The sequence below is a fragment of the Tachysurus fulvidraco genome, chromosome 2, assembly GCF_022655615.1.
Source record: "Tachysurus fulvidraco isolate hzauxx_2018 chromosome 2, HZAU_PFXX_2.0, whole genome shotgun sequence".
Lineage (NCBI taxonomy): Eukaryota > Metazoa > Chordata > Actinopteri > Siluriformes > Bagridae > Tachysurus > Tachysurus fulvidraco.
The window spans coordinates 4,194,837-4,221,628 of NC_062519.1; the positions used below are offsets into that span (position 1 = coordinate 4,194,837).

Sequence of the window (26,792 nt, forward strand, 5' to 3'; positions counted from 1 at the left end):
AACTCACTACTCTCCCTCTCCCTCTCTCTCGCTCATCAAATCTCTCCCAATCTCTCTCTACAATGTCTCTCGCTGCTCTTCACTCTCCCATCTCTATCTCTTTCTTCTCTCTCTCTCTCTCTCTCTCATCTACTCTCTAAAAAACTCACTCTCTCTCTCTCTCTCTCTCTCTCTCTCTCTCCATCTCTCTCTCTAACTCAAATACTCATCTCGCGCTACCCAAACAACCCTTTATTGCTCTTGCTCTTCCCACCTGCTCCGCTCGCTAGCTTTCTCTCTCTCTCTCTCTTTGCTCTACTCTCTCCCGTAGCTCTCTCCCCTTTGCTTTTCCTCACTCTAAAACGCGCGCTCCTCACTCTCTCTCACATCACACTCGTCGTCTCTCTCTCTCATCTGCTCAAACCCTCTCATCTCTCTCTACCTCTCTATCCTCTCTCTCCAACCACTCTCTGAATCCTCTCTCACTCTCTAACCTCTCCCTCCTATCTCTCTCAAAAATCACTCTCTCTCCAAACCATCTACCAGAAAATCTCTCAACTCCTAAATCAAAAAGAAAAAGACACGCAAGGGGTAGAGAGGGCTCTCTCGGACTCCAATAATCTCAATCCTCTCTCTCGTCTCTCTCTGGAGCCACGCAGCCCTCACATCTCTCGCAATCAAACTCTCTGTCTCTCGGTTGCTTTTCCCCCTCTACCTCTCTATCTTTCTTTCTCTCTCTCTCTCTCTCTCGCTCTTCCCCCCTCTCCCTCTCTCTCTCCCTCTCTCTCTCTCTCTCTCTCTCTCTCTTGCCCCCCCCCTCTCTCTTCCCCCCTCTCCCTCTCTCCCCCAGTATCAATTTTAATTTCAATTCTTATTCTTGTGGTTTCCTCGATTTAGCATAACATACACCAGAGTTTTTGGGTTCAAATAGTATCTGGATATTAAAGAATAATAAAATTGTGATAGTATTGATATAATATTTCATTCTGTCTGCGCTTTTCCTTTTCTATCATGCTTGTTTTCTACAACTCTTATTCTCGTTTTTCTTATCCCTTTCTTTCTTATTCTCATTCAGTCTCTCTCTCTCTCTCTCTCTCTCTCTCTCTCTCTCTCTCTCTCTCTCTCTCTCTCTCTCTCTCTCTCTCTCTCGTTGGGTGTGTAAATGAGATTTGTCTAGACTGCTCCTCAGAGCGCAGCCGCTGCATCCTCTGCGAAACGAGCTCGTTATGCAAACGCGCCTGATCGAGTGGCGCACTCTCATTGGCTGCCGCAGTAGCGGAGGAGAGAGAGAGAGTTACTATGGCAACTATGGCGGACGGTCCTACAGCTCTGCGGCATCGCAGCCTTTTCTCTGTTTCTGCCACTGAAATGTGCATTTGAAAGCCTGCTAATGTGCAACAGGCTGCGTTTCTAAAGCTAACACACACACACACACACACACACACACACACACACACACACACACACACACACACACACACACACACACACACACACACACACACACACACACACACACACACACCATCCACATGGTCATATGCTTTAAGTGTTTTTAGACCATCAGGGTTTATTGTAGATGTATTTTTATTGCTCTTGCCTTTCAGCAGCGTCGTTATTTTATCGATTTGTCATGAACGTTTAAATGATTTATCCAAAAAAAAAAAAAAGACAGTCATCTCACTAGAGAAGGATGAAAACGCAGAAATTCCTGTTATTGCGTTTGCGTTGTATTTTTTTGTCACGCAACATGAATACTATTATTAAATATTATTATTAAGGGTTTTTTTTATTTAATAAATTATTAGTATATTTTTCCATTTTCTTTATCATTTATCCTACACAGCATTATGGGGCATAATCTTTACACTGTACCAGCTCATACACAGGACGCAATCACACACCCATTCACACACTACACTACAGGACCAGGGGAGGAAACTAGAGGAAACTCTCTGAATCTCAGGAATAACATGCAAACACTGAGTACACAACTGATTCGAACCCTCAACCCTACTCAACATACATTAAGCATATGTTCTAAGCAACAGCTCGAGACAGGTTTTAACATAAATGTGATGTTTACCAACATGGCAACCCAGTGATCATTTTATCTAAAACATCTGTTTCATTTTCTAATTCATGTGGAGGCGATGCAATGTGTAACACCGAGAGCTTCGGTTAAAAGTTCACATCAAACCTCCGGGCCTGTATTCGTGAATTCTCCTTGAAATTAAAGAAAAGATCCTAGTAAATATAAAAGTTATTTATAAAGCATTTTAACCACTTAGTTAGAGCTCTTAAGGTCAGAGCTCTCTGGCCTAAAGGTGAAGATAGAGAAGAAATGTATTGTGTCCAATATTTAAAAATGATAGTGAGTTAATAAGATAATACAGATCATACAGCTGAAATCACATAGTGACAGAAATGTTATAATTTATCTCTATAACATTTCTGCTCTGTGTCGGAGATGTTTCCATTTATATTTACATTACATTTATTACATTTGTAACATACAGATTATTAGAACATCTGTAATATGATTGGTCACGAACGTAATCCGTACACGATATAGACTCAAATATCTTAACATAGAGACAAAGTGAAGGTTTATAATAGACCAGATTTTAAAAGCCCTCCTGTTTTTTATTAGACAACCAATCACAGTCTTCAAAAGTCTATTAACAGGGTTTAGCTCCGCCTCCTCTCTAAGATAAAAGTTGTTGTTTAGAGTTTATCTGAGTTTGGTCCTGAATCAGTCTTAAGATACGATTCCTAGTTAGAAATCCATCCATCCATCCATCCATCCATCCATCCATCCATCCATCCATCCATCCATCCATCCATCCATCCATCCATTTTCTAGGAGCTCTCTAAGATCATTCTCACAATATTTATGAATACAAGTCCAGAATGAGGGAAAAAATCTGATCTGAGTGATGATGGATTTGAGAAACTTGACGATCTCATACACAGAATGGTCCATACAGTGAGCAGTGGTTCTGCAGCTGGAAACGCTTTGAGGAGATGATGGAGAGAGGTTTGAAGAAAATGGCCAGGCTGGATTGAGCTACAGTTTCCAGTCTCTTTGTCTGATTTTGCCGTAAAACCAGACGTGGTCTTTTTTTTTTATCTAGATGTTTTTGAGATTCTTTTCTGCCCACCTTGGTTGTACAGAGTGGAAATCCGAGCTACTTCCTGTCAGTTTGATGGATGGTTTTGCTATCAATGTCAGTTTAAAGTACGCTTTGATGCTCAGGGTGGCTCGAGCGAGCACGAGGATGTGACGGACAGGGAGGACCAGTGCTCCGGGAGCGAGAGCAGCACCTACGGCATGCTGAAGAAGAAAAAGAAGAAGCCCAGGGAAAAGAAGGAGAAGAAGGGAAAATGGAAGAAGAGGGAGGACGACGAAGACGACGACGACGACGACGGAAATATGAAGGTTAGAGCCGATACCTTTTGTCAGAGGTGCAACAATAGAGTTTATATAAATAAGAGTTTAATTATTCTGTAATATGTCATAAATATGAGTATTATTCAAATACAATTTAAATAATTAATTTAAATGATCGAGAGTATTATTTATTGGCATGTTATAAAATATGAAAAATATAACATATAATAGGTTTTTAATTATTGAAGGACTTTTATACATCAAGCGCTAACACTGGAGTCTCCTTCTGTGAATGTTAAATATTAAAGACGGCATTTTTATATAAAAAAAATTAGAAATTTCTTTGTTAACATGTAAACAATTTACACATACAGTAACTTTATTTCCCAGAGGCTAAAAATATGGGATTTAAGAATTAGTATTTGTTTTGTTTTGTTTTGTTTATTTATTTGTATTTTTTGAAGTATTGCTGCTTTTCCCTAGTTTTTCTAAAGCATTATCTTCAATCACTTAAATTCTGTCTCACACCGAAAGCCATCCGTTTGTTAATACTGATTGAAAAATGTGAGATTTTAAAAGTTGGTGGTAATGCAAGTGTACTAGAATAAATTAAATCAATTATTTGAGTTAGCTTTTACTGTAGAAATAAAACAAAGGGTTATTTTTGACCTAACAAATCACTTCAACAAATATTTAACCGATTTAAACCAGATCCATTCAGCACTCGCACCATTTCCTGTTCTTTAACCTCACCTTCAGAAAATGCAAAGCTAGAAGCTAAGATCCTTCTTTTCCCTCTTTTGTCATCCAGGAACCCAAATCTTCGAGTCAGCTGATGGAGGAGTGGGGTCTCGAGGACGTCCAGTACGCCTTCTCCGAGGACGATTACAAAACCATCACCAACTACAAGGCCTTCAGCCAGTTCCTCAGGTTCTCCTATAACACGAAGCCTCACTTCATCCTCACACAAGCTAGAAGTTCGCTCGAATTCCTGTTTTCTTAGGGGCTTTAAAAATATAATAAATTCCCCATTCAGCTTATTAACTGGTAGTAAGAGCACTGTGTCTTTGCAGCAGGAAATATGGACACTGTCTGTTAACTAGGTAGCAACTGGGGCCGGATAGTTCGGATCTTTTATTCAAACATTATATGACTTAGAAAATGTATTGACATTGCGCTTAGCATTGACTCGTAGCTGAAATTATTTGAGCTCAAGCCCCTGTTGTGTTGTCTCTTAAACACAGAGGCAGTGGTGGCTCAAGCGGTTAAGGCTCTGGGTTGTTTCTCAGAGGATCAGAGTTCAAGCCCCTGCACTGCCAAGATGCCACTGTTGGGCCCTTGAGCAAGGCCCTTAACCTTCTCTGCTCCAGTTGTGCTGTATCAAGACTCTGTGCTCTGACCCCAATCTCCAAAGTGCTGTAATGTAAATGTGACAACCGAATCTATCGGTGTGTTTGGATCCCTGGATAATATGCGAAGATCCTCGCTCGTTGACTTTTATCTGTATTTATACTAACTATAAAGTTTAAGGCCACATACCGATAAGGCCACACGAGGCCATAAAAATATAGTTTCATCTTCTTCTGTTGTGTCAACGTTTAGGGTCGAATGTGGCGTTAATATGAAGCTTATATGAAAGTAAACACTCAGGAATTTGTAGGGTTTTGGTTTGTACGTATTTCTGCTTTTATCTTCAAAGTAAATTGTGATATCAAACCCATTTCTGCTCTCTATGTTTGGGCAAGTTAAATCCACACTGACTATTAAATATGTTATTTCCACTATTTAATTTGCTTCTATTTTTTTTTTACCTTATATTTAGGCCTCTCATCGCCAAGAAAAACCCCAAAATCCCAATGTCCAAGATGATGACGGTGTTAGGCGCTAAATGGCGTGAGTTCAGCGCCAACAACCCGTTTAAAGGCAGTTCGGCGACGGCCGTAGCAGCTGCGGTGGCGGCCGCAGTGGAAACGGTCAACATCACGCCATCGATCTCCATCAGCAGCGTCCAACAGCTCTCTCCAACAGGGCAGGTCAAAAAAGCCAAAACCAAAGAGGGCAAGGGTGAGGATGTGTGTCTTCTTACTAATAACGTGATTTTTATTTTATTTTATTGAAAGGTTTCTATTATTGCGCTCGTTCTACACTGACAGAACTTATCATATTTTATTTTTTTATTATTAATTAAGTGATAGAAAAACCGAGAGCCTGCTTATGGAACGATTGTGTATAGTATAACTGCTATAATGTAAGGTGCGATAACAGGAAGTAGCTCGAGAATGTTTCACAAGCTAATAAAATAAACAGCTAAAATATTAGAAAATTGCAGTGGTTTAAAAAAAAAAAAAGGTTAAATTCAGGAGTGTATTTACAGTAATTCCGTACCACGTTGAGTCGCATCACACTGTGTTTTATTTTCTTATTACACCATAATAAACCAAGTATTTTATTTCTTAATTAATTAATTAATTATATAATTATATAATTTCTTTCGATTTGGAGCAACATGTGACTTTTCTCTTGGTTGAAACAAAAATATATATAAAATAAAGTATTTTCGTTTTTTCCGATTACTTTCTAAAAATTGTGGATTACACAAAGATTTCATTTAAATTTTTGTTATTAAATTTCCATCATAAAATTTTGATTTTTTTTATGTTAATTTATGACAGATGGCTTGAACTTGGAAAAAAAAAATATTTTTTTTTATTAAAACACACAATACACTCTATGGCACATATTTAATTTACACCTTAAAATCACAGAGGAAAGAAAAAAATTTATTAAAAAAAAAAAAAGCTTATTCAAGCTTATTTTTAAGCTTCAAGCTTATTACCAGGCATTTATGTATAATTGTGTTTTTAATATTAAGTGACGTGACATACGGCTAAGTACGGTGACCCATACTCAGAATTCATTCTCTGCATTTGACCCATCCAAAGTGCACACACACAGCAGTGAACACACACACACACACACCGTGAACACACACCCGGAGCAGTGGGCAACCATTTATGCTGCGGCACCCGGGGAGCAGTTGTGGGGTTCGGTGCCTTGCTCAAGGGCACCTCAGTCGTGGCCGGCCCGAGACTCGAACCCACAACCTTAGGACTCTCTAACCATTACACCACGACTTGCCCCAATAATAAGAGTTAATAAGAGTTCTTCAAAGTGTTCCTAGAGCTGTGTATAACTGCTGTGAAATGTGTCTAGATGCTTACGCGATGTATCAAACGCCTTTTTACGCCGTCACAGGGCCGAGTGCAAGGAAGAAGAGCAAGCAGCCAAAGGACACGAAAAAGAAAGCAAAAGCCAAGAAGCCCAAATTGAAAGCAGGACAGAGCAGCAAGAGGAAAAAAGCATCTTCGGTACGTCCGGAGAAAGAATAATTTTTCTGGCGTGTACATCGTACTCTCAGTGCTCTCCGTTCTTAAGATGTTTCTCTTATTTGACAGAGCGAGGACGATTTCTTAGACGACTTCTCTGACTTTGATGACATCAGCATCCACAGTGCCTCCGTTCGCTCCGACGCCTCGGGGGTGCCCAAGAAGAAAACGAAGCGGGGACGCAAAAAGAGAAAAAGTAAAGAAAGGATTTTTTTGCTTTAAAAAAGCCTAAAGTCAAAGAGAGATCAGTTGAAGAATTTGGATGTAGAAAAGGATGTAGTTGATAAGGACGTGTACGTGACACGCGAAGTCGTTAAAGATTGCGTTCTTTCACAGTATCGTTTCTCTTTCTGCTTTTTTTTTCTTACCGCGTGCTGTCTGAATATTTGTGCTTATGTTGGTCATATCTCTGTACTCTTGGGTATAGGAGAGGACGGAGACGGCTACGAGACGGACCATCAGGACTACTGTGAGGTGTGTCAACAGGGCGGTGAGATCATTCTGTGTGACACCTGCCCCCGGGCCTATCACCTCGTGTGTCTCGAGCCAGAGCTGGAGAAGGCCCCCGAGGGCAGATGGAGCTGCCCTCACTGCGTAAGTTCCGTTCATCTACGTCTGTTGTACTATAGCAACATATATGACTGTACTGCTACGGTACAAACCTGGAAACTGTTCAGTAAAATATTTTAAAAACTATTGTGCAAAATTTGGACAAATCAGAGCTGCATTGAAAAGTTTTACAGAGTTTCACTTCTATTAACTGTCTCCGTGCTTCCTTGCTTAATATTTCTGCAGCTCTTAGCGCCACCTACGTTGGTTGCTTCATGTTTTTTTTTTTGTGTAAATCAGCAGCTTTCACTAAAAAAATGAGCAACAGCTTTGACAGTATTTCAAATTTGAGATCATGTTAGAAAACGTTAGAAAAAAGGAAAAGGAACGGAACGCCGAAGGAATGAGTCCGAAGTCAGTGTTTTTTATTAAATGGGTTCATTGCCTTAATATAAGGTCTGGTCTTAAGACAAGCTCAAGATGTCTTTATGGTCTATTCCACTCTTATTTAACTGTTGCAGAAAGGACATTATTTACATTGACATTATTTCCTGTCCCGTGTCACCCAAATGACATTGAGGATGAGGTTCACTTCTGACTCTGGTTCCTCTCAAGGTTTCTTCCTCGTATTATCTCAGGGAGTTTTTCCTCACCACGTCACCTCAGGCTTGATCACTAGGGATAAATGTTAGAGAGAAATAGTAACTTAAAGGTGGGGTCTCCGTTGTTTGAGAAATGCTTCTGAAAACTGAGTCGGGCCTACAAGCAAAACAAACGTGTAGCCAATGGGCAGAAAGGGGCGGGGCTTGTCAATGCGGCAGAGAGAGTGTTCAGTGCGCATGTGTGACATTAGCAGAAAGCGGTTTTAACATCGACATGGAGGATAAAAACAAAGAAAGAAAGAGAAGAAAGACTTACGATAAGGCAAGAAGTAGGACGTGTTAATATAGGATCAGCTTTCCAGCGCTGGAGAGAACTGAAGGAGCAGGAAGTTGGCCACATATTCACAGGTTGGAGTTTCCCGAGTCAATAACTCCTGAGCTAAACGCTGTTACTACACAAATAACACCTCTTTTCTATCGTAGTAATGTAGAGAGGCAGCTACAACCGCGTTTTGTGAAGTAACAGCGTTTAGCTCAGGAGTTATTGTCTCGGGAAACGGGAAACATACGTATGTATGTGTGGGGCGGAGCTATCGATACAGGGGTGGGACCCATTTGGATTAGGGGCGCGTTTGTTTTGGTGATTTCAAATGTCAACATTGGCTTTCAAACATCAGAGACCCCACCTTTAATTTAAAAATTGTATTGTTTCTATACTCCTGTAAAACTGCTACAAACTGCTATACTGAATTGCTACAAGCACTAAACATATAAATTTAATTACAATTGAATTTAATTATTATCTGCAATAATTCAAAAAACACTGGAAAACCTAGTGGATTTTTTGTCAAAGTATATGGAGTCATGAAAATACGTCGTCCCTGCAACAGAATATGTGGATGTTCCACATATCCAGATTGAAAAAAGTGTGTGTTTGTTGTTATGCTGACTTTTTCTATCATTTTTTGGACTCCAGTGTCAGTTTCCCAAAACAGGAAATTTCGGAGTAACAAATAAAAATGTTTGTTTCAACAGAACAATCTTAAATGTTATTTATGGAATAAGTAAATATTTAGCGAAATGCTAAAACATGTCATCACACATCATACTACAATTTCGTTGTAAAATCTCCATTTTTATTCAGAAACATCAGAGCAAATCCCTGCTGTTATTGCGCCGGAGCCCTTATTGTCACACGCTATTTATTTTACTTCAGGTTTATTACGTTACGAATCTCTTTTAATGTCAGTTCAAACGGGAGTTCAGACGGGAGCTCGTCCATACGACTTCTGTTGCATTTTGTACTTTGAATTGAATTAAACTTAACTGTATTTCCCCTCAAGGGGCAAATGAAATAGAAACCTAAAAGATATTCTCTGTAGCACGGCATATAATTAATTTCAGAAAGCAGTGATGGGAGTAAGAAGGACTTGAAGCACCAATAGCAGACTGGGTGCCACGGCAACTGGAAATATATCAGGATGACTTGCTTCTGTCCGTCTTCTTGGTCTCCTGGATCTCAGGATGACATCTGTAATAAAATATTCATCAGGTCTTGTCTGCGATACAACTGTTGCATTTATATGACACTGAATCACCAGATTTTCACATCACAAATATGACATAGTCATAGTGAGATCATAGAGAGGTCATAGTGACACCTATGACAACAAAACTCACACAACACTACACAGCATGAAGCAACATGTTAAACACTATTCAACCTGAAATTCAACTCTGCTTAGCTCCGCCCATGTAAGAGGAGCCGGATCCAGTTTGACTCCACCCATGGATTTTTGGTTCACTCTTTCAAGCTCCGCCTATATAGGAGAAGCTGGATGCAGATAGACTCCACCCCCGGGATTATTAGCCTGAACCTGTTGAGCCCCAGCCATGTAGAAAGAGCTGATTTTATATCGCAGAGATGACGGCCGTGTGGTAGCCTAGTGGTTAAGGTGTTCAGGTACCGATCGGAAGCTTGTGAGTTCAATCCCGGGTCCACCAAGCTGCCACTGTTGGGCCCCTTAATTGCTCGGGTAATGTAAGCTACTCTGGATAAAGGTGTCTGTAGATGAAATCAATGATGGTGTTGTTATGAGAAAATACTCAACATGAAGCATACTTAATGTTACCATCGCAAAGTTGTTTCTTTTTCTTCAACAGTGTAGTGTATATTGGCATCAGTGGAAAATTGTCCGTAGTGTGTGAGTGTGTGAGTGAATGAGAGTGTGTGTGTGCCCTGTGATGGGTTGGCACTCCGTCCAGGGTGTATCCTGCCTCGATGCCCGATGACGCCTGAGATAGGCACAGGCTCCCCGTGACCCGAGAAGTTCGGATAAGCGGTAGAAAATGAATGAATGAATGAATGTCTGTAGTATATTTTGGAAAAGCTCTGATACTCGAGACTCCTCCCAAAAAAATGAGATGTTACTATAGAAATGATCAATTATTAAAATGATTATATTAATATATAACATAGTGCTAACGAGGATTATAGCTTGTGATATTTATGTGTGAGTCTCGAGCAACATCCAGATGATTTCCTGTCCTCAGGAGAAGGAGGGAATTCAGTGGGAAGCGAAGGATGATGACGAGGAGGAAGAGGACGCTGGAGGAGAGGAAGAAGACGACCACATGGAGTTCTGTCGAGTGTGTAAAGACGGAGGAGAGCTGCTGTGCTGTGACACGTGCCCTTCCTCCTACCACATCCATTGCCTGAACCCGCCTCTGCCCGAGATCCCCAACGGAGAGTGGCTCTGCCCGCGGTGCATGGTGGGAAAACACAAACCTGTATACTGCCTGGAATTATATACATACATATATATATATCTTTTAATTCTTTACGCGCATGTGCGAAAGTTTGCGTACCCTTAGCAGATCTCACAAAACCAACACAAAACCCCAAATTGTGTACGTTACTGATATAAATCATATCGGTTTAAAATTTTGTTTTAAATCTTTCATTCCGAATGTTTTATTTAGCCGAAGCATAAAAGACAACACACATATTGGGGTGGATATTATTGCACTTACTTCTAATGGCACTCAATAATGCTATAGACTGTAATACAGCCGCTTAATTATTGGCACCCCTTGAAAAGGAAAAAAAATTGCACAGTACTCCAAATCTTACACTTAAACAACTGGATAATGTTTTATTTGCTCACTCAAAAACAGAAGGACACACACACACACTCACACACACACACACACACACACACACACACACACACACACACACACACACACACACACACACACACACACACACACACATACAGACACACAGAGATCACTTTTTTTATGCAAATTGGCACATAACAAGATTATTGACACCACCAATGAATATTATTTTATTTTATTTTTTAAAATATTTTTTTTATTTAAATATTAAAAAAACAACAACATCTCTAAACGTAAACTTGATAGCATGTGTTTTTCCTACCAGTGCCCTCCTCTTAAAGGGAAAGTTCAGAAGATTCTACACTGGATGTGGGGGGACCCACCTTTACCCCCCGAGCCTCTCTCCCTTCAGGACGGTAAAAAAGAAGACGTCCTGGTCAAACCTCCGCTAAAGGGACGTCCTGAGAGACTGCTGTTTGTGAAGTGGGCAGGTCTGTCGTACTGGCACTGCTCCTGGGTCAACGAGCTACAGGTGATTTTTTATTTTAAACATTGCATTATAGCTAATTTCACCATAGCTTCTGTCTTTGGTGTGGGTTTGTGTGAATGTATTTAAACGCAGTGTTTCATAAAACAATAGTATTAATATTAGAAATGAAACGATACTGTTTAGGGGGGCACGGTGGCTTAGTGCTTAGCACGTTCGCCTCACACCTCCAGGGTTGGGGGTTTGATTCCCCGGAGTTTACATGTTCTCCCCGTGCCTCGGGGGGTTTCCTCCGGGTACTCCGGTTTCCTCCCCCGGTCCAAAAACATGCATGGTAGGTTGATTGGCATCTCTGGAAAATTGTCCGTAGTGTGTGAGTGTGTGAGTGAATGAGAGTGTGTGTGTGCCCTGTGAAGGGTTGGCACTACGTCCAGGGTGTATCCTGCCTCGATGCCCGATGACGCCTGAGATAGGCACAGGCTCCCCGTGACCCGAGGTAGTTCGGATAAAGCGGTAGAAAATGAATGAATGAATGATACTGTTTAGTTGAAAACACTAATCCGTCTGCACTCTAGAGATGTAACTGTACACACGTTTTCTCTTGTCCCACACTGTAGCTGGAGCTCTATCACACGGTCATGTACAGGAATTATCAGCGGAAGAACGACATGGACGAGCCTCCGCCCTTTGACTACGGCTCGGGTGAAGAGGAGCTCAACAACGAGAAGCGGAAAAGCAAAGACCCGCATTACGCCGCTATGGAGGAGCGTTTCTATCGCTATGGCATCAAACCCGAATGGCTAATCATCCACCGGATCCTCAACCACAGGTTAGAGAAGACATGAATTATCTCTATTATCTGTTTTACATCGAGACCATCAATGTGCTACGTATTTAATCAAATCACCGTTGTGTCCTCCGCGTCCATCCTGCAGTTTTGACAAAGACGGAGACGTTCACTACCTGATCAAGTGGAGAGATCTACCGTACGACCAGTGCACCTGGGAGATCGACGACTTCGACGTCCCTGAATATGAAAGCTTTAAACAGGCCTACTGGGACCACCGGTAAACTAATTCAGACTTTAACAAGTCACACGGAATAAACCGCACATTAAAACTCATCGTAATCTCATGAATGTTTGCTTAAGGGAGCAAATGCTGGGTGAAGACCATCGTCCCCTAGTGGTGAGAAAAGGAAGGCGACTGAAAGAGGAAGTGAAGAGGAGAGAAGCTCCGCCTGAGACTCCAGTTGTGGATGTAAGCACATTTCTCAAGTTCACCATTAAAACCACTAAATCACTAAATTACTGGGACAACTGTTTATATCTAAATGTTAATGTGACTCGTTTCTCAGATATCTTATTAAAACTAACTAGAAATGGATAAAAAGAAAAATTTACTGTTTTTTTTAAATAACGAAAAGCAAAAAAAAAAAGTTATATTGCTGTGGTATAACCAGAATAAAGCGTCAAAACATCATATCAAGGAACAGATCATTTGAATAGATCCTTGGGAACATTTCTATAGAAATATATTTTGCAGATTAATATTAATTTTAATTTTTAAATGTGTGTGTGTGTGTGTGTGTGGTGTTTTTTTTTTTGTCTATAGCCCACTGTTAAGTTTGAGCAGCAGCCATGGTACATCGATGCCACAGGAGGAACTCTGCACCCGTACCAGCTGGAGGGTTTAAACTGGCTACGTTTCTCTTGGGCTCAGGGAACCGACACCATCCTGGCCGATGAGATGGGACTGGGCAAGACAGTGCAGACAATAGTGTTCCTGTACTCGCTCTACAAAGAGGTGAGAGCTGCTGAATCCTTTCAGTGATCTGAATTCCAGTTTCTTCCTTCTACTTACTTTCCAATTGCAGTACAACTGAGATCGAGAGTTCAGAGTCGAAAAATTCCTTAAATCGCAATAATAGATTTGTCAAATGTCATGAGATAAAAACTCCAACTATTTCTTATTTGTTTAGATGGTTTATGAAAATTTCCACCTCAGTGTTGTTAACTTCTCAGTTCTTCTGAGTCAGCAGGTTTTGGTTCATTTTCTATAACAGGCTAAGCATTTCATAACATTGAATGGATAAAAAGTATGGTGTCATTATGTAATCAATAAAAAATAGCAAATTTGCTGTTACAGGAAAATAATTAGCTTAACGTTAGGTCTGAAATCCATTAGTTGAAATTTTTAATTTTGTTTGCATTATGCATAATGCATATATGCAAATGAATGCAAATGTCACTATCAGTTACTTCATTTGCATAAATGGACTAATGTGTATCTTTAACAGGTTCATTTTTGTTTTGGCATTGATCTAGAGAGATAGATAGAGAGAGAGAGAGAGGGAGGTAGAGAGAGAGAGAGAGGGAGAGGAGAGAGAAAGAGAGAGGGGGAGAGAGAGAGATAGAGATAGAGAGAGAGCTAGAGAGAGAGAGAGAGAGAGAGAGGGAGAGAGGAGAGAGAAAGGAGGGAGAGAGGGGAGGGAGAGAGAGAGAAGAGAGGGGGAGAGATAGGGAGAAAAAAAAAAGAGAGAGGGAGAGTGAGGTGAGAGAGATAGAGATAGGGGGAGATGGGGAGAGAGAGAGGGGGGAGGAAGAGGGGGAGGGGGAGGAGAGAGAGAGTGAGGGAGAGAGAGAGAGAGGAGAGAGAGAAGAGAGAGACAGATAGGGGAGAGATATAGAGAGTGGGAGGGAGAGAGAGAGGGGGAGCTAGAGATAGAGAGAAAAAAAGGGAGAAGAGAAGATAGCGAGAGAGAGAGATAGAGAGAGATAGAGATAGATAGATATATAGATATATGAATATATATGTATAGATGATATAGCGTAGAGTAGCTGTATATGGATATATGTATCTGTATATAGGTACTAGATAGATAGAGGGATATACTAAAACATAGATAGGGTATATATTTTGTATTTAGATGGTTTATGATAGATCGGGAGAGAGAAAAAAGAAAAAGAGTATAGAGATAGAGATAGATATATAGATATAGAAGTCATCTCTGATATATGTGTATGTATAGCTCTCTGTTTTTTTGTTTCTCTCTCTCTCTTTTTTCTTTCTCTCTTTTTCTTTCTCTCTCTCTGTTTCTCTCTCTCTTTTTTCTTTCTCTCTTTTTCTTTCTCTCTCTCTGTTTCTCTCTCTCTTTTCTCTCTCTCTCTCTCTCTCTCTCTCTCTCTCTCTCTCTCTCTCTCTCTCTCTCTCTCTCTCTCTCTCACACACGCTGTATAGGGTCATTCTAAAGGCCCGTTCCTGGTCAGCGCTCCGTTGTCTACCATCATCAACTGGGAGCGAGAATTTGAGATGTGGGCTCCGGATTTTTACGTGGTGACGTACACGGGCGATAAAGACAGCAGGGCTGTGATCCGGGAGAACGAGTTCACGTTTGAGGACAGCGCTGTTAAATCAGGACGCAAAGTTTTCCGCATGAAGGTAGAAATTTACATTGGTCCATTTTAAAAATACAAAGGTTTGCACATACTTGGTATTACAGATGTACCTTCAGCCAATCATAGGGACACTGGGCAATTGTGGACGTCTGTTAGTCCGTGTATGAGGAAGAGGACGGATGACGCTTTCCTCTGGCTGTTTTTTCTTTATCTCTTTCTTTGGTTTTTGTGTCTGTGTTTTTTTCTGTTTTTTCGATGGATAAACACAGAACTGCAGGAAACCTCGAAAGAGTCTGATCTTTTTAATCCTTAAAAAAGACTAAATATCGATAATCTTGAATTTCTTAGATATTAATAAATAAACCTTAATACACAGTCCAGTATAATATCAGAACAATGTTAGCGGTCATGTGAGCAGCATGTTTCTAACCATAACTATATAATAGAGCCGCATCATGAACGAATATTTTTCTTTTTCTTCAATGCAGAAAGACACACCTGTGAAGTTCCACGTGTTGTTGACCTCATACGAATTGATCACCATCGATCAGGCTATTCTGGGCTCCATCTCTTGGGCGTGTTTGGTCGTGGATGAAGCTCATAGACTGAAAAATAACCAGTCTAAGGTATAGGCTGTTCTTAGACATCATAACAACCGTATTTACTCATTATTAATTAATTTAATAGGATTAATGTTGCATACATGTGATGATATACATTTGTCAGACAAGCCGTTCTAGAAAATTCAGTCCAATCAAAAAGGAGCATTCATCAACACTTGGGTATAAACAATAATACCGACTGTGGCTTTATAAGCATCGGTACTCATGGCACAATTTTCTTTCAGTTTTTCAGAATTCTGAATGGTTATAAGATTTACTACAAGCTGCTCCTAACCGGTACGCCTCTACAGAATAATCTGGAAGAGTTATTCCATCTGCTGAACTTCCTCACTCCTGAGCGTTTTAAGTAAGATCACATCACCAGAGAAACGATCACGTATTTCAAAACCCTGGAAACATTTTACATGAACGTGTCACACACAATATTGTAACTGATTTCAGATTTCTTCAGTTTCTTACCAACTCCAGCTTTAAATGATGTTTAAAAGAAATGACTCCTTAAATTAAGAAAATGCAGTTGTACATTTGATCATTAAAAATCTCTTACTCTTAGGAACTATGTATAGAATTTGAAAGACTGGTCTGTTATACGGCATATAATATCCTTGTATATACAGTCGTATGCAAATGTTTAGGCACCCCTGACAATTTCCATGATTTTGATTTATAAATATTTGGGTGTTTGGATCAGCAATTTTATTTTGATCTATCAAATAGGACACCAAGGACACTAAAGTAATATTTCAGTAGTGAAATGAGGTTTATTGGATTAACAGAAAATGCACAATATGCATCAAAACAAAATTAGACAAGTGCAAAAATTCGGGCACCCCAATAGAAAAATCACATCAATATTTAGTAGAGCCTCCTTTAGCAGAAATAACAGCCTCTAGACGCTTCCTATAGCCTGTAATAAGTGTCTGGAATCTGGATGAAATTGTCAGGGGTTCCTAAACTTTTGCAGACTGTATATACTTCAACCCTAGATGCTAATGGAGTGTGTGTTTGGTGTGTGCAGTAATCTGGAGGGATTTCTCGAGGAGTTTGCTGACATTTCTAAGGAAGATCAGATTAAGAAGCTGCATGATTTGTTGGGGCCTCACATGCTGCGGAGGCTGAAGGCCGACGTCTTCAAGAACATGCCAGCAAAAACTGAGCTGATTGTGCGTGTGGAGCTCAGCCCAATGCAGAAGTGAGAAGTGTCTTCTACCTTAGTCTGAACACTGAACCACAGCTCTGCTGTTACTACCTCTGTTACTACTACACAATACTACTACTAATAATAATAATAACAATACTACTACCACTGTTACTACTACACATTACTACTACTACTACTACTACTACTACTACTAATAATAATAACAATACTACTACCACTGTTACTACTACACATTACTACTACTACTACTACTACTACTACTATTACTACTACTACTAATAATAATAATAACAATACTACTACCACTGTTACTACTACACACTACTACTACTACTAATAATAACAATACCACTATTACTACTACACTACTACTACTACTACTACTACTACTACTACTACTACTACTACTACTACTACTACTACTACTACTACTACTACTACTACTACTGCTACTACTACTACAACTACTACTACAACTAATAATAATAATAATACTACCACTATTACTACTACACACTACTATTACTACTTCTAATAACAATAATAATACTACCACTATTACTACTACACACTACTACTACTACTATTAATAATAATAATGATAATAATAACAGTACTACTACCACTATTAATACTACACACTACTACTACTACTAATACCACTATTACTACTACTACTACTAATAATAATAATACCACTATTACTACTACACTACTACTAATAATAATAATACTACCACTATTACTACTACTATTACACACTAATAATAATAATAATACCACTATAACTGTTATAACACTATACAATACTACTACTGTTACTATTACAACTATTACACAATACTACCACTATTACTATTACGGCTGCACAATATGACTACTAATAATACCTACTACTATATCTATAACTAATACTACAACTATTATTGTTATTACTACCACCACAGATATTACTAGTAGTGCTACAATTATTTCTACTACTATTACTTCTAAACTACTGCTATTACTCCTTGTGCTAATATTATTATCAGTGCTGCTATTACCGATTATACTACTATTAAAATTAAAACACTGTTATTACTACTGATTATACTAATACTAGTACTACTACTACTAATATATACACATACGATACTGTTATTGTATAATACTATTAGAAAGATACTGCAGTTTTTACTACTGTTACTACTATTGCTATTAATACTACTGCCAATACTACTACTATTACTTTTAGTACTACTACTGCTGCTAGTATTATTACTAGTACTATTTAAATAACTAGTACTACTTTTATTCTTAATATCAGAACTGCTACTAGTACCGTTAGTACTACTACTACTGTTAAATGTATGATTAATAATACCACCGGTATCCTACTAGTACTTATATCACTATTACTACTGTAACTATTACTATTACATACTGTTACATATTATTAATATGTTTTATTTATTTATTTATTTATTTATTTATTTGTGTATATATATATATATATATATATATATATATATATATATATATATATATATATATATATATATATATATATATATATTTCAAGAACTTCTTCCCTCCTGAGGTGAACAACATTAAACTGTGTGTTCTTAATGAAAGTGTTTCTGATCTATTTGTTGGGGATTTTTTGTTGTGGTGTTGGACTACCAAGTGGAAGGGTGCAAGCTTAAGCCCCAGATCCATCAAGCTGCCACTGATGGGCCCCTGAGCAAGGCCCTTAACTCTCAGTTGTTCAGTTGTATAAAAAAATGAGATAAAATGTAAATCGCTCTGGATGAGTGCGTCTGCCAAAAAGCATAAAGGAAAATGATTTTCTTTTTTCCCCAACACAGGAAATACTACAAGTTCATCTTGACTCGAAACTTTGAAGCGCTGAACTCTAAAGGAGGTGGAAACCAGGTTTCTCTTCTCAACATTATGATGGACCTGAAAAAATGCTGCAACCACCCGTACCTCTTCCCTGTGGCGGCCGTGGTGAGTGCGCGCACTTGTTTTCTGTGTGTGTGTGTGTGTGTGTGTGTGTGTGTGGGTGTTTGTCTGTGTTTAAAAAAGGAAAGCAAAAGTATTGGCACATGTAATGAAAATAGTGATAATTTGTATTGTTTCAATATATGTAGTTTATGTTTTTTTTTAATAGTATTGACACCCAAGCAAATCATTTTTAATGATGACTCCTGTGGAAAAAAATTTGCAAGTTGCAAGAAACTTTTGGATGAATCTTGGTTCACTTTCTATCCTCAATATGTTAAATTGTTGAGTAATGTTTATTTCGAACATTATTGTGGTTTCTAGCAAAGGGTGCCAATAATTCTGAAGTTGACTGTAATATTCTCAGTTTAGCAGCTATACTATACTTTATAACATGAGCTTTGTGGGTAACCTTGTTTACAGGAAGCCCCTGTGTTACCGAACGGGTCGTATGATGGGAACCTGCTGGTGAAGTCCTCAGGGAAACTCACTCTGCTTCAGAAAATGCTCAAGAAGCTCAAAGACAACGGGCATCGCGTCCTTATCTTCTCACAGGTTTATTACCGAGCATGAAAACAAAAAAAGAACTCAGCATGAAAATAAACACACAGTTTACTTTTTTCTCCTGTGTGTCTTATTTCTGAGCAGATGATTAATTACAGTCAGTAAGGAATAAGAACAGAGCGCATTCATCTTTAGATGACAAAAGGTCGTTGCTGTATTTATTTTTACCGTATTATTTATTCCCCAGACACATTTCTTTTACACTTTTATGCTGCGTGTGCATTAATCTACCGGGAGGACGCTGCGTTTAAATCAGCTGCGGCTCATTTCCTTCTAATTTGACTTTTTTTCTAATTCGCCACTTGCTTGTCCCTTCGCCTGATCTTGCGCATAAATCTGCATGTTAATTAGACCCTGAAGGAACAAAAGAAATCGACAAACAGTTGTTCTAAGAGTAGCCCGTTAGTCGGGGACGTCTCTTCTGAGGTCATATCGATTCTTTTAGTTTATTTTTAAATTCCCCAACATATATTTATATATATTTATAACATATATTATTACCTTATTACACTACAATACGATGGAGTCTGTTTACTATTTTACATTTAAATAATATTTTCATTTCACCTTGATACATTTGGATGAAGATGAATGCACCTCAATATTTTGCTTATCTTTAGAGGAACTGATCTAAGCACATAGTAAATATTATTATTATTATTATTATTATTATTATTATTATTATTATTATTATTATAAAATTATTATTACTAATTTAAATAGTAAAAGAATCTACTAATTAAACTATCAGCACATATTAGAGACAAATAAAAAAATGCATTTATATTTAGAATTAAATGTTTTATAATTTTTATATATTATATATTTTGGCTGTATATATAAACAATCAAACAAATCCATGAATAAAATAATCATTTATATTAGGAAAACAAATAATAAAATTATTATTGAATTTAAAATGTAAAATAAAAATATTAAATAACAAGATGCATCTATTTTTTGGTGACTGTTACTAACTCATTATTTTCATGCATTTCTAATCTATTTCTCATTTTGCGGTTGAGTGTAAAACTCCTCCTGTGGGTCTTCTTTTCAGATGACGAAGATGCTGGACCTGTTAGAGGACTTCCTGGAGTTTGAAGGCTATAAATATGAGCGCATTGATGGCGGGATAACTGGAGGACTGCGGCAGGAGGCCATCGATCGCTTCAACGGTGAGCTGAAACCATTCGATGCTGAGCCGTGCGTCCACCAGGGGGAGATATTACTCTCGCTGCCACATTAACACATTAATATTGATCTGCTGTTTGTGTGTGAAGCTCCCGGAGCACAGCAGTTTTGTTTCCTGCTCTCTACTCGTGCTGGGGGATTGGGAATCAATCTGGCAACCGCTGATACTGTCATCATCTACGACTCTGACTGGAACCCACATAATGACATTCAGGTGAGAACTCACAGCACACACACACGCACACACACACACACACACACACACACACACACACACACACACACACACACACACATAGACATGGACACGCACACAAACACACACAGACACAAACACACAGACACACAGACAAACGCACACACACACACACACACACACACACAAAAACACACACACACACACACACACACACACACACACACACACACACACACACACACACACACACACATACACACATCAAACCCTGACTTTGACTTTGAACAGTTTTATTTATGTTTATTTATGTTATGTTTTTATACTACAAAATGATAAGTTACAGTCAAAGATGTCGTCTTCAACTAATATCCTTTTTTGTTAGAAGGATACAAACTTTTGCATTTGACTAGAGCTCAAAATATTATGAAAAAAAAACGATATAAGAAAAATGACTTACATCTGATCATGATTTGAGTTTTGCTAATTAATTAATTAGATTGACATTTAATGTGTAATTTAAGTAGTAATTTTGATCTAATAAGCAGATCCATACAACAATATTTAAACATTATTATAAACAAATATTATATTATATTATATTATATTATATTATATTATATTATATTATATTATATTATATTATATTATATTATCATCACACAGCTAACTAATATCCCATTAATCTCATCTGCTTAGTTCTACTGTTTCATTTTTCCTCCCGTCTCTCCACTCAGGCGTTCAGCCGGGCGCATCGTATTGGACAGAATAAGAAAGTAATGATCTATCGCTTTGTTACGCGGGCGTCAGTGGAGGAGCGGATTACCCAAGTAGCCAAGCGCAAGATGATGCTCACACACCTGGTGGTGCGTCCAGGCCTGGGCTCCAAAACAGGCTCCATGTCCAAGCAGGAGCTGGACGACATCCTGAAGTTTGGCACAGAGGAGCTCTTTAAAGACGACGTGGAAGCCATTGGTATGTCTCAGAGATGGATTCTTTTCACATGTTATGCATTATTATTATTATTATTATTATTATTATTATTATTGGGAATTTTATTATCTGAATTATTAGTGTAAACGATATTTACTGAACTATACACAGAACGTTTTGGAGGTAATGTAACAGGGACCAGAGACATGGATATCGATTTCATAATTAAAAGAATATGTATTAGTATTAGTTCCCAAGGGTGCCTATGAATTTGGAGCCGACTGCGAATAGAGTGCATACGTACATTTTACACTATTCAGTGGAAAGTTTCTCATCTTGTCCAGGAGACAGTAAAGACGGAGAGGAAGGCAGCGTCATCCACTACGATGACAATGCCATCTCCAAGCTGTTGGACCGCAGCCAGGACGCCACCGAGGACACCGAGATCCAGAACATGAACGAGTACCTCAGCTCCTTCAAGGTGGCTCAGTATGTGGTGCGAGAAGAGGACGGAGAGGTGAGGAACGAGTCCTGGGTTGTCTTTCAGCTCCAAATAAACAGTTTCACAGAGTTAAATCTGCACACTGAGAAGAGATCGGTGCGTAGTTACAGTACGTTCCGGTTGTTACAACACATCACATTCGTCTAGACTCCCTTCGACCTTCCTCAATGATGACAATGAAGACATGTCCACATACAGTAGTTATGATCAGGCACAGTATTGCAGGGTTTCTGACAGATATCGCAATGATTTATTTGTTTCTTAACTTTTTTTTATCAGAGCCTGAAAATACAAATAATAAGCTGATATGAATTACATTATAATAAACAAAGGGGAAATAAATCTAACGTTCAATAAGCACAGTGATGGGTCAAGCGGTTAAGGCTCTGGATTGTTGATTAGAGAATCAGGGTTCAAGCCTCTGTACTAACAAGCTGCCATAGTTGGGCCCTTGAGCAAGGGCCTTAACCCTCTCTGCTCCAGTGGTGCTGTTTAATGGCTGTCCCTGTGGTCTGACCACAACCTCCAAAGGTGGGATAGAAAAAAGAAAAGAATTCCACTGTGCTGTAATGTATATGTGGTGATATTAAAGGCTTTTTTTTTTTTTTTGCCCCAATTTCATTCATTTCCTGCTCTACAGATGTTTGTGTATATAGTGTAACTGTGACTTAAGGAAATATGTTTCCAACCCTGGGTGCAGATCATAAATTTTGTCAATTACATTGCAGAGTTTCACGAGCTCGACTTAAGAGTCGCTCTCTTGTTAACTCTCTTGTTGGTGTGTGACCTGTTTGTAGGAGGAGGTGCAGAGGGAGATCATTAAACAGGAGGAGAATGTGGATCCTGACTACTGGGAGAAACTCCTGCGCCATCATTACGAGCAGCAGCAGGAGGATCTGGCACGCAATCTGGGCAAGGGCAAGCGCATCCGTAAGCAGGTCAACTACAACGACACGTCTCAGGAGGATCAAGGTATATACACACACACCCACACACACCCACCCACACACACACACACACACACACACACACACACACACACACACACACACACACACACACACACACGGAACTACATTGAAACTGTATTTGAAGTATTAAAGCTACAGGAGCAGACAGGATCAAGATTCTTAAGCGTGTATGTATGTATGTGTGTGTGTGTGTGTGTGTGTGTGTGTGTGTGTGTGTGGGGCTCAGAATGGCACGACGATCTTTCAGACAATCAGTCCGAGTACTCGGTGGGATCTGAGGATGAGGATGAAGATTTTGAGGAGAGACCTGAAGGTACTTTTTTAATCACAAAATCACACAGATCTTTTAACAAATTAAATTCGAATTAAAATGAAAAAAAAAAAGAAATAAAGAAAGAAATTAGAAAAATGTCAATATTCATTTTGTTTTTCGAAATCCTCAAGGTATCTCGGATTGATTTAAGCCATTATAAGTCAAAACTATATCCGTCGCATGATAGGAATAATATTTGTTCCAAATAATATTCTATAGACTCATTTTTAAACTCATTCTTATTAAGAGGTTAAAGAACTGAATTCACAATAAACCACAAAGTTCATTAAGCCTTCTTATGTTTAAGTTCAAATAAACAATACACAATCGTGCGTTTTACTCGTCCGGCCAAATATGTCATAAACGTAGAATTAAATAGAACATAAATATACTAAAGATAAAAAAAAAAAATCAGATAAAAAATATGTAGATAATATAAAAGTTTATTGTGTGACTACAGATACAGTATGACTGATATGAATGTGATGATATGAATACAGTATGGATATATGCAATATACAGAAATTAGAAAGGCAAACAAAAAAATATGCAACCCCGTACCATAATTTTATCTTTTTACATTATAAATAAATTAATAATAATAATAATAATAAATAAATAAATAAATAAATAAATAATAATACAAATAAATAAATAAATAACAATAATAATAACAATAATAATAATAATAATAATAATAATAAGGAGACCTGAAGCGGGGATCAAACCCGGATCTCTGTGGTACTCAAGATCAGCCGCACTGCTTTAATTAACATAAATATAAAACATTTGGACTTACACTGAACACGGGACAAATACATCTCAAATAACAAACCTAACATAATGACATGGGGACCTGGACATGGCGGGAAGGTGGAACAGTAGGAAGAGCAAAGCACAACTCTCATGGGGAATAACAAACAGAAAGCTGGCTATAAAGAAACGCCTTCCCGCGCCCTGCGTTGGTCTGACAGGGAACTGTCCCAGTAGCTCCTAACATAATCTTACTGAAATGCACTCAACCATACCCTTTTTAAAATATTATATAATCCAACACATACTATTTTAAATAAACTTTTAATTGACTATTAAATAAGTTTTCCTGGCTGTTCTACAGGAGGACGGCGACAGTCTCGCAGGCAGCTGAAGAGCGACCGGGACAAACCGCTGCCTCCACTGCTAGCTAGAGTAGGAGGAAACATAGAGGTGTGTACTCTGTTTGTGAGGATTTTACTCACGTCTAATTCCTCGTGCACAGCTTTTATTGTACACGCGGTGATTTTCATTGTATGTATGTGTCTAATCGTGTCTTTTATAATTATATCACAGGTACTTGGTTTTAATGCACGTCAGAGAAAGGCCTTCCTGAATGCCATCATGCGCTGGGGTATGCCTCCTCAAGACGCCTTCAACTCCCACTGGCTGGTCCGAGACCTGAAGGGGAAAAGTGAAAAAGAGTTCAGGTAAAAAAGAAATCGTTAAAAAAAGTATTTGACTAGTAAAATCCCACACCGTTTCTCATGGTTTAAATAGTTCAAACAGTGAGGGTGCCAATAGTTTTGGAGTTTAATTTCTGAGCTTTTTTTTTTTTTTTTAAATCGAGTCACAATATTTTCGGTGAACGTACGCGTTACGTATTTCAGAGCATACGTGTCGCTGTTCATGAGACACCTGTGTGAGCCGGGAGCGGACGGAGCCGAGACGTTTGCGGACGGCGTTCCGAGAGAAGGACTGTCACGGCAACACGTCCTCACCCGGATCGGTGTCATGTCTCTTGTGAGGAAAAAGGTAACATGTCATTAACAAAATTTGGAATTATACTATGGGATTAAAGGTTTGTAAAATGGTGTGTAGGGTCGATTTTGGTTGAACCTGTAACATGCGTGACAGTATAATTAAAATAAACTCCTTAATATCTTAAAAGACATTTAATAAATAAACGCCTTATAATATCTCATCTCCTTGTAAAATTTAACATCACATCAAATGCTGTTTTTCGATATGAGCGATTTTAGCATCCAGGACAGGATTACAAATGTATTTTTTTATTTAAAAATGTAAAAAAAAAAATCAGATATCAAGTCAACATGAGCAAAATCAATGTTGGTACTAATTATTTTGTGTGTGTGTGTGTGTGTGTGTGTAGGTTCAGGAGTTTGAGCATGTGAACGGCAAATACAGCACTCCAGATTTGATTCCTGTAGGTCTGGAGCTGAAAAAGCTCACCGAGAGTCTCTCTTCCGACCCAAACACCCCAGTACCAGCCAGTCCCGCCCCGACTCAGCCCAGCACCCCAGTACCATCAGGTTAATGTGGCTTAAACACATTAGCGCTGATCACGGAAATTTCTTTAAACATCTTTAAAAGGGTGCAAATAATTCTGAAACCATATCTATCTCTTCCATGTAACAGACAAATCTGAGAGCGGTCCCGTTCCTCCAGAAGATAAAGACAGCGCTGAACACGAGAGCACGAAAACAGCCGAGTCTGAGGTGAGTGAAACGTGCAAATCCATCACAATCTCTCATCCATACTGTACTCTATGTTGCTTCCTTTTTTTTTTTTTTTGACCAGCAAATTCTGTCTCTCTTCTGTCACTCAGACTTCCAAAGAATCCGAGTCCTATCCCGAAAAGACGCACGAGAGAGAAGAACAGAAAATCGGTAGCGCCGAGCAGAAATCAAACAAAGAGAGCGAGAAGAAAGACGATTCGCCCTCCGAATCGGAGCCGTCGATCAATCAAACTCAGCCGGTATCCAAGCAGAATGAGCAGTCCACCAATCAGATGGCACTTACGACAGGTAAGAACAGGAAGTGAGTTGCGGAAATAAAGCTGGACATTATTATCAGTATTTTTCTTTTTTTTTATTAATTTTTTTTACGCTGTTTATTCCTAGGACAACAAAGTAAGGACCTGGAGCACACATCGGAGAAAACGGAAAAAGACGCTTCTTTTGTCGTCAAGTTGGAGGACAAAGAACCAAAACAAGGTTAGAAAAGTTCTTGAAAGGATATTTTGAATAAAACGTATTAAATCAGAGCATCAGCTTTATACTGCTAAGCTATAGGTCTGAAATATCCTTGGTTTAACGCAGTTGTCCTGCAAGCGGCTATGTGTTATCTTGACGATTTAAAAAAAAAAATTCCTTAGTAAGAAAGTTATATCAAAGGCAAGAAAAAACAGGATTAGAGATTCAGAGCAGTCTAAACAATTTTAACCGTTATTTTACTCAGACATAACAAACATTATCAAATACCATAACAGCAGCTCCTCATGAGCCCAAATCTGAGGACGGTGCTGAGAATCAGCTGAACGGAGAGAAAGAAACGAGGGACGAGTTGGACGAGAGCCAGAAAGACGAAAAGAACGGTGCTAAGGCACGCTTCATGTTCAACATTGCAGACGGAGGCTTCACGGGTGAGTTTAAAGTTTATGC

The 26,792-nt window shown here is 38.8% G+C and overlaps 1 protein-coding gene across 3 annotated transcripts in view; it reads left to right on the top strand.

Moving 5' to 3' along the window:
• Positions 1-26,792, top strand: part of chd5 (chromodomain helicase DNA binding protein 5) — a 47,908-nt gene that overhangs the window by 16,835 nt on the left and 4,281 nt on the right. For 2 of the 3 annotated variants that reach the window (XM_047810411.1, XM_027167835.2), the window contains exons 3-34: positions 3,239-3,421; positions 4,185-4,303; positions 5,196-5,437; positions 6,629-6,741; positions 6,829-6,955; positions 7,187-7,353; positions 10,464-10,682; positions 11,359-11,565; positions 12,138-12,349; positions 12,456-12,587; positions 12,671-12,779; positions 13,134-13,325; positions 14,760-14,960; positions 15,406-15,543; positions 15,765-15,886; positions 16,559-16,732; positions 18,550-18,691; positions 19,109-19,240; positions 20,307-20,424; positions 20,530-20,654; positions 21,374-21,611; positions 21,914-22,086; positions 22,869-23,043; positions 23,269-23,355; positions 24,473-24,561; positions 24,685-24,818; positions 24,999-25,143; positions 25,502-25,661; positions 25,768-25,847; positions 25,958-26,156; positions 26,253-26,345; positions 26,621-26,773. In XM_047810411.1, the coding sequence (XP_047666367.1) occupies positions 3,239-3,421; positions 4,185-4,303; positions 5,196-5,437; positions 6,629-6,741; positions 6,829-6,955; positions 7,187-7,353; positions 10,464-10,682; positions 11,359-11,565; positions 12,138-12,349; positions 12,456-12,587; positions 12,671-12,779; positions 13,134-13,325; positions 14,760-14,960; positions 15,406-15,543; positions 15,765-15,886; positions 16,559-16,732; positions 18,550-18,691; positions 19,109-19,240; positions 20,307-20,424; positions 20,530-20,654; positions 21,374-21,611; positions 21,914-22,086; positions 22,869-23,043; positions 23,269-23,355; positions 24,473-24,561; positions 24,685-24,818; positions 24,999-25,143; positions 25,502-25,661; positions 25,768-25,847; positions 25,958-26,156; positions 26,253-26,345; positions 26,621-26,773 (4,900 nt within the window). The remainder of the gene's footprint in view (positions 1-3,238; positions 3,422-4,184; positions 4,304-5,195; positions 5,438-6,628; positions 6,742-6,828; positions 6,956-7,186; positions 7,354-10,463; positions 10,683-11,358; positions 11,566-12,137; positions 12,350-12,455; positions 12,588-12,670; positions 12,780-13,133; positions 13,326-14,759; positions 14,961-15,405; positions 15,544-15,764; positions 15,887-16,558; positions 16,733-18,549; positions 18,692-19,108; positions 19,241-20,306; positions 20,425-20,529; positions 20,655-21,373; positions 21,612-21,913; positions 22,087-22,868; positions 23,044-23,268; positions 23,356-24,472; positions 24,562-24,684; positions 24,819-24,998; positions 25,144-25,501; positions 25,662-25,767; positions 25,848-25,957; positions 26,157-26,252; positions 26,346-26,620; positions 26,774-26,792) is intronic. The other variant, XM_027167836.2, reaches the window with a different exon arrangement.